The sequence below is a fragment of the Geotrypetes seraphini genome, chromosome 1 (genome assembly GCF_902459505.1).
Source record: "Geotrypetes seraphini chromosome 1, aGeoSer1.1, whole genome shotgun sequence".
NCBI classification, from domain to species: Eukaryota; Metazoa; Chordata; class Amphibia; order Gymnophiona; family Dermophiidae; genus Geotrypetes; species Geotrypetes seraphini.
The window spans coordinates 245,766,629-245,782,216 of NC_047084.1; the positions used below are offsets into that span (position 1 = coordinate 245,766,629).

General features: G+C 42.4%; 1 protein-coding gene across 2 annotated transcripts in view; it reads right to left on the reverse strand.

Moving 5' to 3' along the window:
- LAP3 (leucine aminopeptidase 3) overlaps positions 1 to 15,588 on the reverse strand; it is a 52,159-nt gene that overhangs the window by 20,835 nt on the left and 15,736 nt on the right. For both annotated transcript variants that reach the window (XM_033948726.1, XM_033948717.1), the window contains 4 exons: positions 11,779 to 11,938; positions 7,804 to 7,968; positions 2,832 to 2,990; positions 905 to 1,029 (listed from right to left, as the gene is read on the reverse strand). In XM_033948726.1, the coding sequence (XP_033804617.1) occupies positions 905 to 1,029; positions 2,832 to 2,990; positions 7,804 to 7,968; positions 11,779 to 11,938 (609 nt within the window). The remainder of the gene's footprint in view (positions 1 to 904; positions 1,030 to 2,831; positions 2,991 to 7,803; positions 7,969 to 11,778; positions 11,939 to 15,588) is intronic.

The window sequence follows — 15,588 nt, forward strand, 5'->3', positions numbered from 1 at the left end:
CTCAAGATTGGGGTGGGGAGGAAATGCATGCCCACCCAACCTACTCACTGGCCTTCCCAAAAATTGCCTTCTGGCTAGTCCGCTGGGCAGTGGCTAAAGCCAGAAGGATGCTAGGCTACATAAAGAGAGAGTTATATCCAGAAGAAAGTCATTGGTGAGGTCCCCTTTGTAGTATTGTGTTCAGTTTGAAAGACCATAACTCACTAAAGGACATCAAAAGACTTGAGGTGGTTCAGAGGAAGGCAACAAAAATGATACAGGACTTGTGCCAAAAGCTGTATGAGAAAAGACTTGAAGATATCAATGTGTATAATCTAGAGCAGGGGTCTCAAAGTCCCTCCTTGAGGGCTGCAATCCAGTCGGGTTTTCAGGATTTCCCCAATGAATATGCATGAGATCTATGTGCATGCACTGCTTTCAATGCATATTCATTGGGGAAATCTTGAAAACCCGACTGGATTGCGGCCCTCAAGGAGGGACTTTGAGATCCCTAATCTAGAGGCAAGGAGGGATGGGGGCAGGGCCAGTGGGAAGGCAAACAGGGCAGCTGCTCTGGGCCTGACACAACTTCTTGTTTCCACCTTGGCAGATCGCATCAGAGGAGAAACTTTGGGATAGCCACGTGCAACTTGAGAGAATGGCTGCCATGTTGTGGCTTCTCTGAGAGAAAAAAACCTTTGAGTTTGAAAAGCGCCCATAAAGGTGAGGGGAAGGTACGGAGATGGCCCGACAAGGGGGAGGGGTTGTATGCCACTTCAGGTTTATTGTGTGGAGAGAGACAGACAGACAGAGAGGGGAGCAGCATTAAGCGACTTGCCCAGATCAAATGGAGCAGCATTGGGCTAAATACCAGTTTATAGAATTGCCCCATTTTAATTATGTTAAATGTTATTTTGCCACTCACCAATAATGTTCATAGGAAGTTTTAGTGCTGCTGCAGTCACAATGGTTGAACAGACAGTTGCTGCTCCTCCCATGTCCCCTCTCATTGCATCCATGCCTGAAGAGGGCTTTAATGATATTCCACCACTGAAAAGGGGGGGGGGGGATGGAAAAACCCAAACATTAAAAAAAATAAAAATAAAAATAAATTCCACAAATGAAAACCCAAAAGTCATTCTTACAAGGGAAATCAGTGACAGAAAGGAAATAAATGTACATGTCCATATGTAGCTCTTACAAATCTTAAAACCTACATAGGCAATCAAACTGAATGCGTGCCTGTATAGTTAGCCAATGCAGCTCTATCAAACTTATGTGTAACTGTCAAATTTATAAGAACCTTACTCAAGACCTGGAAATCTTGCCATTATTAAGAAAGCTGCACTTTATCAGGACATTCTTAAGGGAAATATTCAGTTATCTGTTTTTGTGATCAAACAGGACCAGAAAACGAGCAGTTCATATATGAAAATCTATGAATGTGTCAAAATTAAAGCAGTTCTGTAAAAAAATGATTGGGTTAAGACTCCTCAACAACAAAATGAAAGACTGATATTAACAGGAAATGTTTGGGTTCAATTACTGCTAAAGATGATGCAACCAATTATTAAATTTAAGGAGACAGTTACTTTTTTCACATGGGAGGTATATGTATTTGGTTAACTTTGGACCCCTTTTACTAAGCAGCGTAAGAACATTTTACCATGTGCTGGTAAGGTAAATGCTCCGACGCTCATTGAAGTCCTATGAGCATCGGAGCATTTACCTCACCAGTCTGTGGTATAAAATGCTCTTACGCTGCTTAGTAAAACCCAGCATTTGTTCCTTACAAAAATGAATCATTTAAAAATGATTATTTGTTTATTCAGGTTCCTTTTTGTCTAATACTACATTTTGTTTAAAGATCAGAAACCATTCCTTGTGACATATACAACAGGGGAAAGCAGGAAGGGAAGAAACCCCATCCCCAAACACAACTTTTCCATATCACTGTGCTATTTTGCATTAAAGCATATTCACTTGGTATATCGATAAGCGTTAGACCCTCATTTCAAATCCTTATCCTTGCTTTGGTAATCTCTTGGTTGGCTTACTGCAATTCTTTATATTAAGCTTCAAGTGCTAAACAAACAAGGAGGCTGCAACTAATCCAAGATATGGTGATCAAGCTGCTTTTCAGTATGAACAAATATGATCATGTTACCCCACTATTCTAGGCAAAAAACTGGCTTCCATTTGCCTAACAGAATTCTTGCTAAGATCCTTACTATTAGACAGGCTTTCTAGGCCAGATTTCCTCTCTTCTTTTCTAATGCGCTGATTCCTTATTCTCCACTAAGAATAGTCCGCTGCTCTCAGGTTAACCTTCTAACTATCCTCTCATCAAGTCTGGCTAGCTTATACCAGGAACTCCTGTTTTAGTATATTGGTTCCTACCCTTTATAGGTTACCACTGGAAAGGAGATGCGAATACACCTCTAAGAAATTCAAAGCCTTCTTGAAAGTCCATTTTTTGACTCAATCCTTTCCCTAGGCATGATTTCTCTTCCTTCTTTAATCCTGCCTTCACTGGTGACAGTGGTACAGATTAGTTCCCCTTCCCCACCTTCACTTGTGATAGTGGTACAGTTAGGTTCCCCTTCTCAACCTTATGTTCCCTTATTACTATATACAGTGCTTTGTATTATTATACCACGTGTCTTTTTGTTTTGTAGCATGTTTGTCTCAATCCCCCCTACCTTATCTGTGTCAACATGTACATGTTCTGTGCCCTCCTGTTACTTATACCTTGTAAAATCTTTATGATTTCAGGTATAGCAAATAAACATGAAACATTATTCCTTAGAGTGTATGCATGTCCACAGATCAACACCAAAGGATATTATTACCTGTCAAAAGTAACTCCTTTTCCAACTAATACCAAAGGAGGCTCCTTTGTATTACTGCTGCCATTATAATGAATCTCTAAGAAAACAGGAGGCTCATCTGAACCTTTGGCTACACTTAGAAATGCTCCCATTTGCTCTTTTTCTATCCAGGACTGTGATCTGCAAAGAAGAAATACAGTATTACCTTTCTTTAGTAATAAATATCAAATATGAGGTTCCTGTAGAAAAGAAATGAATGTGGAACTATACAATGCTATCCTATATTGATATAATTAAGCAAGGACAACAGCCAGCAAAAGCACTTCCAGAAATTAGTAGCATGAGTTGTGAACTAGAGAGAGCTGCATGGGGACAGAAATTTCACCCATGGGAAACTAACCCATACCCACTTGTACATACTAAGATCTATTCTATTCCCACTCACCTCCAATCATTTCTTCCTTCCCTATCAATACAAGACGATGTTATTACTTGCTTGCAGCCCTCCAACAGCCTCCTGTAGATTTTGGGCAGTATTCACTGTTCAACCAATGAGTGTTCCATGACTCAGTCGGGTGTTTTGGATGCTTCTCTGGGCATTCCAAGCTTCATTCCAGTATTGCATGAGATTTTGACTACATTCTTGCGGGAATCCCACAATAACTTCTTCCAACCCTATGAGATTCCCAAATTCTCCATTCCCAAGCAGCTCTCTATTAAAAATCACAAATGAAGCAGAAAGTTGCAATCTAGAAAATTACGGTATATTATCTGAAATTAATAGATCTTTATTTCTTTTTTCTGTATGGATGGTACTGCTCATGGCCACTAATGACAATATGTACTTTCTTTTTAAGTTTTATTTTTCATTTTACAGCATAAGTACAATGAAAAACAACATAAAAAGCAAGAATCCCCTCGTTTCATAGTAACATAACATAGTAACATAGTAGATGACGGCAGATAAAGACCCGAATGGTCCAGCCAGTCTGCCCAACCTGATTCAATTTAAACATTTTTTTCTTAGCTATTTCTGGGCAAGAATCCAAAGCTCTATCCGGTACTGTGCTTGGGTTCCAACTGCCGAAATCTTCGTTAAAACCTCCAGCCTATCTAAACCCTCCCAGCCATTGAAGCCCTCTCCAGCCCATCCTCCCCCAAACGGCCATATACAGACACAGACCGTGCAAGTCTGCCCAGTACTGGCCTTAGTTCAATATTTCATTTTAAACTAAACTAAACCTTAGGTTTGTATACCTCATCATCTCCACATTCGTAGAGCTCTGCACGGTTTACAGGAGATGGGATAGAAAGGAATTAACAATGAAAGGTTAGAGGTCCAAGTATGAAGGGTTTTTAGAGGGCTTAGAGTGCCAGAGATGGAATAGGTATCAGATTTTTGAGAATAGCCAGGTCTTCAGATGTTTGCGGAAAAGTTGGAGAGAGCTCAGGTTCCAAAGATCTTCTGTGTTCATCCCATGCTTCTTTGAACTCAGTCACCATTTTCCTCTCCACCACCTCTCTCGGGAGCGCATTCTAGGCATCCACCATCCTCTCCGTAAAGTAGAACTTCCTAACATTGCTCTTGAATCTACCACCTCTCAACCTCAAATTATGTCCTCTGGTTTTACCATTTTCCTTTCTCTGGAAAAGATTTTGTTCTACGTTAATACCCTTCAAGTATTTGAACGTCTGAATCATATCTCCCCTGTCCCTCCTTTCCTCTAGGATATACTTATTTAGGGCTTCCAGTCTCTCATCATACATCTTCTGGCACAAGCCTCCTATCATTTTCATCGCCTCCTCTGGACTGCTTTAAGTCTTCTTATGTCCTTCGCCAGATATGGTCTCCAAAACTGAACACAATATTCCAAGTGGGGCCTTACCAATGACCTGTACAGGGGCATCAACACCTTCTTCCTTCTACTGGCTACGCCTCTCTTTATACAACCCAGCATCCTTCTGGCAGCAGTCACCGCCTTGTTACACAAATAGAGGGGAGAATTCAAGCTAACAGAACTACATACTTAATAGATAACAATGAAGTCAACAAAGTATTATCCTGCACTAGAAAAACAGAAAACCATCATTCCCCTCCAATATCCCCCCTTTGCCTGCTCCATAATTAACTAGCTGATCACCCGTCGTTGCCTGGATATTTATTTATCCCAATCTTCCGGTATCGATAGACGTGTTTATTACGTTTACTTTCAAATTCCCTTGGGTTTTGGTTTACATTCACTTGAGGATTAACATCACACAAATTTTTAGTTTTCACTTTGTTTAGGCTTCACCACACCACACTATTGAATGACTGTGTGATCTCATAAGGTTTTCGGAGTTTATAAGCTAATAAGCTACTAGCTTTATTATTAAATTCATGACTGTTTAAGCCTATTCAGATGTTCTGAGATATTAACAAGCTCAAGATCATACAATTGCTGTTTCACCACTTTCAGCTTCTCCTCTACCGCTGCAATTTGATCTCTCAACTGGGATTCCCAAATCCTCCTATTTTTAGTCAGATGAGCTTGTAAAGAAATGATATTACCTCTCATTACTGCTTTCAAAGTCTCCCATAAAACACTGGGAGCAATCTTAGGGGTATCATTGTTCTCCAAAAAAGCTCTCAACTGGGTCTCTAAAGCTAACAAACTGGCTGACTCCAACCTGCCCAATGCCAAGTATAAGAGTCATAGTAATAGGGGGCATGGTCTGACCACGTGGCCTGGTGGTTGGAGATATCCGAAACAGAAGCAAGCAAGGAAGGCCCACCAAGCCACAAATCAATGTGAGAAAATGAGGAATGCTTTGGTGAGAAATAAGTATAATCTTTAGCTTCAGGATGGCAAACTCGGCAGAGATCAGATAACCCCCATTGATTTAAAATGCTAATAAATTGAGCTGTCCTTCTGAGCATATTGCACAGTAACAGCCGAGTTATCCATAGTAGGGCATGGAGTCTGATTAAAGTCCGTCCCCCCACATTAACACCAAGGTCCCTCAAGATGGGCTGCTAACTTGAGACCATTGTGAAAAAAACTCCCCTTGTGCTGTATTTGAAACATAGAAATAGACGGCAGATAAGGGCCCACGGCCCATCTAGTCTGCCCACCTTAATGTCCCTCCCCTACCTTTGCCCTGTGAATAGATCCCATGTGCCGATCCCATTTGGCCTTAAAATCAGGCACGCTGCTGGCCTCAATCACCTGTAGTGGAAGACTATTCCAGCGATCAACCACTCTTTCAGTGAAAAAGAATTTCCTGGTATCACCTCGTAGTTTCCCGCCCTTGATTTTCAACGGATGCCCTCTTGTTGTCATGGGACCTCTGAAAAAGAAGATATCTTCCTCCGCCTCGATGCGGCCCGTAAGATACTTGAACGTCTCGATCATGTCCCCCCTCTCCCTGCGCTCCTCGAGTGAGTATAGCTGTAATTTGTCAAGCCGTTTTTCGTATGGTAGATCCTTGAGTCCCGAGACCATCCGGGTGGCCATTCTTTGCACCGACTCCAGTCTCAGCACATCCTTGCGATAATGGTGCATTTGGTGCATAGATATTCAGGAAAGTTTACTTGTTTTGGTAAAGTTGTGCCCGAATCAATAGAAAATGTCCCTCTTTATCAATAAAAGTATAATGTATCTGCCAGGGATGTTTATGCGAAAATAAAATTCTCACCTCTTTTTGTCTTAGATCCTCCACAATAAGATGCTAAAAAATTGGTTTGATAGCGTGGGTGTGTTAAAAATCTCTCATGTCTAGGATTAGATAAGTGATTAAATCAAATTTTAATAAAAATAAAACCTTGTTAAAAGATTATGATCAACTAAGCTGAAAGCAACTGACAAGTCCAATGAAATAAGTATTATAGGGCAGCAATGGTTTAGTGTGAATCTGACCTCATTATTTAGAAGCATAGAAAAATGGAGGAAGATAAAGTCCATATGGCCCATCCAGTCTGCCTATCCACAACATCTACTATCCCTTCCTCTCCCTTACAGAACTGTCTTGAATTCAGATACTTTTTTTGTCTCCACCAAATCCACTGAGAGGCCGTTCTACGCATTCACCACTCTTTTTTTTAGTGCAGTTAGTAATGTTTCTGCGCTGTATCAAAGTTTTCAATAATTTTTGAGAAAAACACTAAATTTGAAGTAGCCAGTAATGAGCAAGGTCTCTAGGATTTGGACTTGTAGTTTTTGGAAAAGGAGTAATTACTTCATGTTTCAACTGGAATGGAACTAGACCAGATGCAAGTCAGCATATCCAAATACTGATATTTCATTACCATTTTCTGTGATTTTTATTAACTACATTTGTTTTTAGGTCTTAAAATCGTGTGTGTAAAAACATTTGGCTCTTTCATAAATCATACAATACCATATTTGGAGCACGGGGCACCTCATGTACAGCAGATAGGTTATGGGCACAATATTCAAAGGATTTATCTTCTCAAATTGACCTCTTTAAAAATTTACTAAGACTTTTATATTCAGAATTTCACTAAACTTCTAATTTAAGAGCATAAAAAGTGGGTGCAACAGGGACAGATTCAGGATGAAGGGGAAAAAAAAAAAACCCTTAGGAGCTTAGAAAAGATTTTCAGCACTAGGAAAGTGACTATCAAGCTTAAATTTTCATAAATCTAGGCAAATGGATAGCAGACAAATTTATAAGCATAACTTTTAAGCTTTTAAATGAAGATGAATATTCAGCTGACAACCTAGGACCCCAAGTCTGGCTAAAAATATGCCACAAATGTCAGAGCTTAATTTTATGAGTTCAGATTTGGTTTTCTTTTTGAATATTAATTCTTACATTTAATTGGTTAAAGGTTGGCTTCATCTGGTGTGTCTTGAATCAAGATATCAAAACAAAAACTTAATGCCTTAGATATCACTGGGTTGAAGAGCATGCCATGTTTTCAGAATAAGGAAGATCAAATAGAATTTAAACATGGACAAATGGTATTAATCTAAACCCGCTGCCATACCTTATATGAACTGTCACATTACCACCAGCTTCCCGGAGCTTCTGCTCAATTAGTTCTGCAAAATTAATAGGTGTTATATGATTTGCTGGGGCTTCCATCAGTCGCCGAGCCAGGTTCTGTCCCTCTGCATAGAGTACTCCTTTTTGCCAGGCTTCCTTTTCTTCACTGGATAAATAATGACACTATGTTGTTGTCATCACAGGAGAAACACATGGCAGTAGATATGTTTCAAGTATATAATTTACAGACAAAAAAAAAAATCACTACCATGTAAACCAGGAGTGCCCATGCTTTTTTGGCTTGCGAGCTACTTTTAAAATGACCAAGTCAAAATGATCTACCAACAATAAAATTAAAAATAAAAACCACACACAAAGCACACTGTACGCATAGAAAATGTTAATCATTTGTATTCGTGGATTTTTTCAGAGGTTAAGGCAGATGACTTTAAGCTATGCAATGTCACCTCAGTAACAACTATACAAAAATAGACAAATATACCCCCTTCCCTTTTACTAAACCGTGATAGCAGTTTTTAGCACAGGGAGCTGTGTTGAATGCCCCTCGCAGCTTCCGACGCTAAAAACTGCTATCGCAGTTTAGTAAAAGGGGCCATTGTGCAAAATATAGACAGCAGATATAAATTCTCAAAAACGGACACATTTTGATCACTAAATTGAAAATAAAATCATTTTTCCTACCTTTTTGTTTGGTGATTTCATGAGTCTCTAGTTGCACTTCCTTCTTCTGTAAATCCAATATTTCTTTCTTTCTGTCTGTCCCCTCCCCTTTTCTTTCTGTCTTTCTCTCTCCCCCACCTGTCTTTCTTTCTCTCTCCCCCCTGCCTGCCTTTCTTTCTTCTTCCCCTGCCTGCTTGTCTTTTTTTCTCTCTCCCCTGCCCCACCCAAACCATCGCGCCGATTTCTCCACTTCCCTGGTTCTTTCTCTCTCCCTGCCGCCTCTCACCCGAAGGCCTGCCCCCCAGCCCTGAAGGCCTGCCCCCCTTGAAGGCCTGCATCCCACCCCTGAAGGCCTGTGTGTTCCTCCCTGACCTCCCGCACATCCCTTTTCCTAATTCCAGCAGGGAGCAGCCTGCAGAGAGGATCGCCGGTACTTTAGCGATCCTTCCAGGTTGCCATAGGCCTCAGGAGCTGTCTTCCCTCTACCACAGTCCCGCCCCTCCTTTGACGTCACAGACAGGATCACGGCAGAGGGAAGACAGCTCCTGAGGCCTATGGCAACCTGCAAGGATCGCTAAAGTACTGACAATCCTCTCTGCAGGCTCCTCCCTGCTGGAATTAGGTAAAGGGATGCGCAGGAGGCCAGGGGGAAAGCCGGACACCACAGCACTTCCCGACTGACCCTCCCCCCTCACCCTCTAAAGCAGGAGCAGCAGTGGCCGGCCAGCAAGAGGCAGCGCTGCCGATCCTGCTTTAGGGAATGAGGGGGGGAGAGTCACACCGAATCAAATCAATTCACCCGAAATGAATCAGTGAATCGATTTGAATTGGGCAGCACTATTCCCAACCTCGGCTCTTACCACAACAGGTGGCTTGAACAGGCAACAAATGGCCCAGAGCTGGAAGCTCTTTTCCTGGTTGCTCAAACATCTGCACACTGCTTCCATCTTGCTTAGTAGGCGCAAAGCTCCATCCCCCGCCAACCTTCTAACCCCCCACCTACCAGCACTCTGATTGGCCTGCGTTCTCCACATGGTCAGGAAGGGAAAAAAAGAGAAGGAGAACCGCATGGCTCCACGATCGACCGGTCAATTGCGATCGACGTATTGGGCACCCCTGATGTAAAATGTCACTGCATACAAACAATTAATTAAGCGAGCCTCAAACACATTGACTGAATACACAATTTCAAGTCAGGTACTTTTAGTCAACAAGGCAACATGTCATTAATCACCGGCTCCTCTTGCACATCGGGTGGGAAGTTCAGTAAAAAAAAAAACCTCAGACCAAGTCCGAGAAAAACCTGAACCCCCACCCTGGGAAGAGTGTGAATAGTGTGTTTGGACCTCCATAGGGAGTGGCTGAAGAAGTGTTTGATTCTGGGACCGAGGTATTACAACATATGAAGCTGGACTAAAGTTGGAACTCTGTGTGGGACTGTGTTGAAGCACAGCTAGCTCCAAGTGTGCTTGCTATGTGAAGCCAGCCGCTGGGTAAAATAACCCATCTTAAAAGTAGCACATATTGATGAATTCCTCTCTTAGTACCAAGTGTTGAATTTGTAAATGTTTTCATTTGATTATATTGCTTTGAATTTTAATGATTTCTTAACTTTAAATTGTATATATTGGTTCTGAACTGCCCAGAATTGTAGATGGAATGTTTTATAATTTTTTTAAATAAATAAAATGTAAGTCTTTTTGTAAATTAGCTCTAAGAATGCAAAACAGATGTGCAGTTTGCAGCATGTTCAGCAGGAACAGACATTTTAGAAAGCAATACATTGAAAGAGAGCCACATCACAAAGGATTTTAAACATGTAAGTGTTGGTACCTCTAAGTGTAAGCAATGATTTTGCATGCTATACATTTTAAGTACAACATACACAGGAGTTGTGAGGGAGAGATGTCGCCAGCTCAAGTGTGGGTCAAACAGGAGAAACTTTATTGATAGTTGCAATAGCTGACTTGACACTGACAGTGTTTTGGCAAAAATTGCCTCTATCAAGAGTCAAATGTTGGTATTCTTATGGTTGATATAATGAAAATTAACCAATATGAAGGAGCAATAGAGCACAATTGATCTGTGTGGCAGAAAGCTGCTAGTGACTGTGGCACGTGCTTGTGGTCATTAGAGTACCACTTTTTGCAAAGCTGGATGTCCAATGGAATCCAGTTAAGGAGCAAAGCTACAAGTTTTGCATTTTTGAGGAGTTTTTGTTTTTTTAAAAAGTTCAGAGGAAGTTAGCACAATTGGTCCTCCCCTTATCAATCCTCCAAATCCTATAAGAACATAAGAATTGCCACTGCTGAGTCAGACCAGTGGTCCATCATGCCAAGCAGTCCGCTCACGCGGCGGCACTCTGGTCTAAGACCAGCACCCTAACTGAGACTAGCCCTACCAGCGCACGCTCTTGTTCAGCAGAAACTTGTCTAACTTTGTCTTGAATCCTTGGAGGGTGTTTTCCCCTATAACAGCCTCTGGAAGAGCGTTCCAGCTTTCTACCACTCTCTGGGTGAAGAAGAACTTTCTTATGTTTGTACGGAATCTATCCCCTTTCAACTTTAGAGAGCAGGTATAAACACAGACATCTAGCTTTAGGTACTTGCAAACTATGTCCAGAATGTGACCCTTTGGGAACTGTGTATGCTGTGGACATTAAACATGTGGCATAGCTAAAATTACTACTTACACACATTAAGCAATTTGCAGGCTTCAGAAATGATCTTTTTAATCTTATAGGACAGTGCCTCCCATAAACTTCCAATATAATCTCATTCAAATGGTTAAAAATTCAAGCGATTCCAGATGATGAAAACTAAATACCACCCCCACCCCCAAGTTCTGATTTTCTTTCATGCACAGAAGTACTTCACCCCCTATACTGAACCTCTCCCTCAAGTTTTTGCAGTCCAAATGCATGACCCTGCCTTTTTTAAGCATAAAATTTTAGCTTCCAAATTCTGAGCCTTTCAAGTTTTGCTAGATTCCTTCTCATGTTATCCACACTAATGAGGGGTGTCCACCCTATTATGTATTTTGGTATCATCCACAGTATTTCAAAAATGTTAAAAAGAATCAGACCAAGGACCAATCCTTGAAGTGGTATCATCCCTTTCCTCAGAGTGAACTCCATTTGCTTCTCACTGCTAAGCAGTTATAGGCCAAAATATGAGTGAGTATTTGAAAGTGTTTATGTATACAAGTGCACAGTCAGACTGACATGCAGAACTAGCCAGTACATATTGGATAAGTCATTTTAATGAGCAGAACTCTAGATAGCAGTTCTTCTCACCTTCCATACAGCTGTGCAGCAACAGGCTTTTTCTTTTTTTGCTTTAGCTCATTGTATTCAAACAGTCCAAGAACAGCTCCTTCAGCAGCAGCCTGGGCATCGCCACATGGATCCACTTCAACACCCGGGATCTCAAGATCCTGCACCAGTTGGCATCCAGCTGTGAACACAGCGAGCATTGAAGAGTCAGACTCAGAACTCATCAAAATACAGCATCTAGCCATCTAAGAAGTTAAGTTCTTGCAACTTCTGATATAAAAAGAGCCACATAATCCTTAGCAGATGGATTTTGACAGGTGTAACGCTCAGTAGTGTGTGCCCTGCCACTAGTCATTGTAAATTCTCAAGTAAATTATCGATGTTACAATGTTAATATCAATATTGATGTACTTAATGTAAGTTATAAAATGAATAAAGAATTATAAAAAAAATAAAATAAAATTTAGTAGGTATTTATTGTTGAGTAAGCTGAAGCCATTTTAAGTGATTTAAAACCCTGTTTCTACTAACTGGTAATGAATTTGCATAAGGCAGATTTGCCTGCTTGTCACCTCTGTTATATGCAAATCTGCCTCATGTATATTCATTAGGGATATCCTGAAAAACCTGACCGGTTGGGGGTCCCCCCATGACATATTTAAGAACCATTGTTCTAGGAGGCATCGATGTTGTTCAGCCTGGCCTGTGCAGGTAGAACTACAACACACATCTGTCTGCACAGAAGGAAACTGGAGGGTAAACCTGGAGGGTGAGCCCACATGAGATGTTAATCAGCCCATGCTGAAGGGAATAGATTTAGCAGATAAAGATAGATTGTTCACCCTCTCCAAGGTAGGGAGAACGAGAAGGCACTCTCTAAAGTTGAAAAGGGATAGATTCCGTACACATGTAAGGAAGTTCTTCACCCAGAGAGTGGTAGAAAACTGGAACGCTCTTCCGGAGACTATTATAGGGAAAAACACCCTCCATGGATTCAAGACAAAGTTGGACAAGTTCCTGCTAAACTGGAACGTACAAAGGTGAGACTGGACTCATTTAGAGCACTGGTTTTTGACCTGGAGGCCGCCGCGTGAGCAGACTGATGGGCACGATGGACCACTGGTCTGACCAGCAGCGGCAATTCTTATGTTAAGGGAAAGAAGAGCTTGGCGCTGCTTCCTTGGAACTGTGTTGAGGAGTAGGGTAGGCAAAGGGAGAACAGGAATTGCAGGAAGGGGCAGAGGGGAACCAAAGGGCTGCAGATTAATTATTCCAATTAGATATACAGAAGACAATATTATTTTTTCTTTTTTGCACGGGAGGGAACAGTATGAGATTTGATGCATTTATAGTTCTACAGTCAACCTTAATATAGAAAAATGTACTAATTCTATCATAGCTTACTGATGCTCTTCAGAACTGGTCTGCACATCATAAGTCAAAGTAGCATATCCAAAAAGCATAATATAAACCAGGGGTGCCCAACGCGTCGATCGCGATCGACCAGTAGCTCAGGAAGGCAACTCGAGTCGATCGCACTCGTGTTGCCGTCCTGGTCTACGGGCCGATCAGCCTTCCTCTCCAGTGTTCTCCCTAGGGCCTTTTAGCTGGGCGGTCCGCCCAGCTGTCATCTGCCGCTGCTGAACAAAAAACCGGCTTGGAGATTTCAGCCCGTAGCGAACTTATGCTCCGGGCTCTAACGTGTGCGTGCAGGCTTCTCTTCTCTTCCCTCCGAAACCGGAAGTTATGCCCGGGGAGGGGGAGGGGGGGAGAAGGGAAGCCGGCACGCACATGTTGAGAGCCCTGAAGCAAGCGTTCGCTACGGGCTAAGGCGGGAGACAGGTTAGTGAAGCATTTCCTCTTCTTGCTGCCGGGTCCTGCCTACTTTCTGTTTCCGCGAAGGCAGGACCCGGCAGCATTTCCCCCAACAGTTCCTCGCGATGCTGGTCGGCCGAAGCAGGGAGAGGTTGGGGCGGCGTCGGCTTTTGGGCGTGTTATTGGTGGCCGTTTGGGTCCTGGTCCCCGATGGCAGTTTGGGTCCCCGATGGCAGTGGCAGTGTCTTGGGGGAGGGCAGGGAGAAAGAAAGAAAGAAAAAGGGCAGGCAGGGAGACAGAAGGAAAGAAGAGAAACAGAAAAAAAGGAAAGGGAGGCAGAGAGAAAGAAAGGGCAGGGAGAGAGGAAGGAAAAGTTGGGGGAGGGAATGAGGTGTGGAGGAGAGGAAGCATACAGGCTGAAAGAAGGGAAGAAAGACTGGATGCACAGTCAGAAGAAGAAAGTGCAACCAGAGACTCATGAAATCACCAGACAAGGTAGGAAAAATGATTTTATTTTAAATTTAGTGATCGAAATGTGTCTCAATTTATATCTGCTGTCTATATTTTACACTAAGGTCCCCTTTTACTAAACCGCAATAGAGTTTTTTTAGCGCAGGGAGCCTATGAGCGTCGAGAGCAGCGCTGGGCATTCAGCGCAGCTCCCTGCGCTCTAAAAACTGCTATCGTGGTTTAGTAAAAAGGGAGGGGGGTATATTTGTCTATTTTTGTATGGTTGTTACTGAGGTGATAGTGCATAGAGTCATCTGCTTTGACCTCTTTGAAAAACCCTGGAATAGGAATGATAATTAACATTTTATATGCGTACAGTGTGCGTTGTGTTTTTTTTAAATTTTATTGTTGGTAGATCATTTTGACTTGGTCATTTTAAAAGTAGCTCGCAAGCCCAAAAAGTGTGGGCACCCCTGATATAAACAATACTCTCATGTTCAAATCTGTTTTATTGTTGAACAACAAGGCAATATCAAACACAGCACAAACCAAACATAATAAGAAAGGGTTCAACACACATATCAGTTGAGGTATCCCCCCCTCATATATACCTCCTATGTCCCCCCCCTAAATAAATACACTTAAAGATTTCAAAATACACTTAAGAACATAAGAATTGCCGCTGCTGGGTCAGACCAGTGGTCCATCATGCCCAGCAGTCCGCTCACATGGCGGCCCTCTGGTCAAAGACCAGCACCCTAACAGAGACTAGCCCTAACAGTGCCCGTTCTTGTTCAGCAGGAACTTGTCTAACTTTGTCTTGAATCCCTGGAGGGTGTTTTCCCTATAACAGTCTCCGGAAGAGCATTCCAGTTTTCTACCACTCTCTGGGTGAAGAAGAACTTCCTTATGTTTGTACAGAATCTATCCCCTTTCAATTTTAGAGAGTGCCCTCTCGTTCTCCCTACCTTGGAGAAGGTGAACAACCTGTCCTTATCTACTAAGTCTATCCCCTTCGGTACCTTGAATGTTTCAATCATGTCCCCTCTCAATCTCTTCTGCTTGAGGGAGAAGAGGCCCAGTTTCTCTAATCTTTCGCTGTACGGCAGCTCCTCCAACCCCTTAATCATCTTAGTCGCTCTTCTCTGGACCCTTTCAAGTTGTACCGTGTCCTTCTTCATGTATGGCGACCAGTACTGGACGCAGTACTCCAGGTGAGGGCGCACCATGGCCTGGTACAGCGGCATAATAACCTTATCTGATCTGTTCGTGATCCCCTTCTTTATCATTCCTAGCATTCTGTTTGCCCTTTTTGCTGCCGCCGCACATTGCGTGGACAGCTTCATTGACTTGTCGATCAGAACTCCCAAGTCCCTTTCCTGGGAGGTCTCTCCAAGTACCGCCCCGGACATCCTGTATTCGTGCATGAGATTTTTGTTACCGACATGCATCACTTTACACTTATCCACATTGAACCTCATCTGCCATGTCGATGCCCATTCCTCGAGCCTGGTTAAGTCACGTTGTAGATCTTCGCAATCCCCCTGTGTCTTTACTACTCTGAAT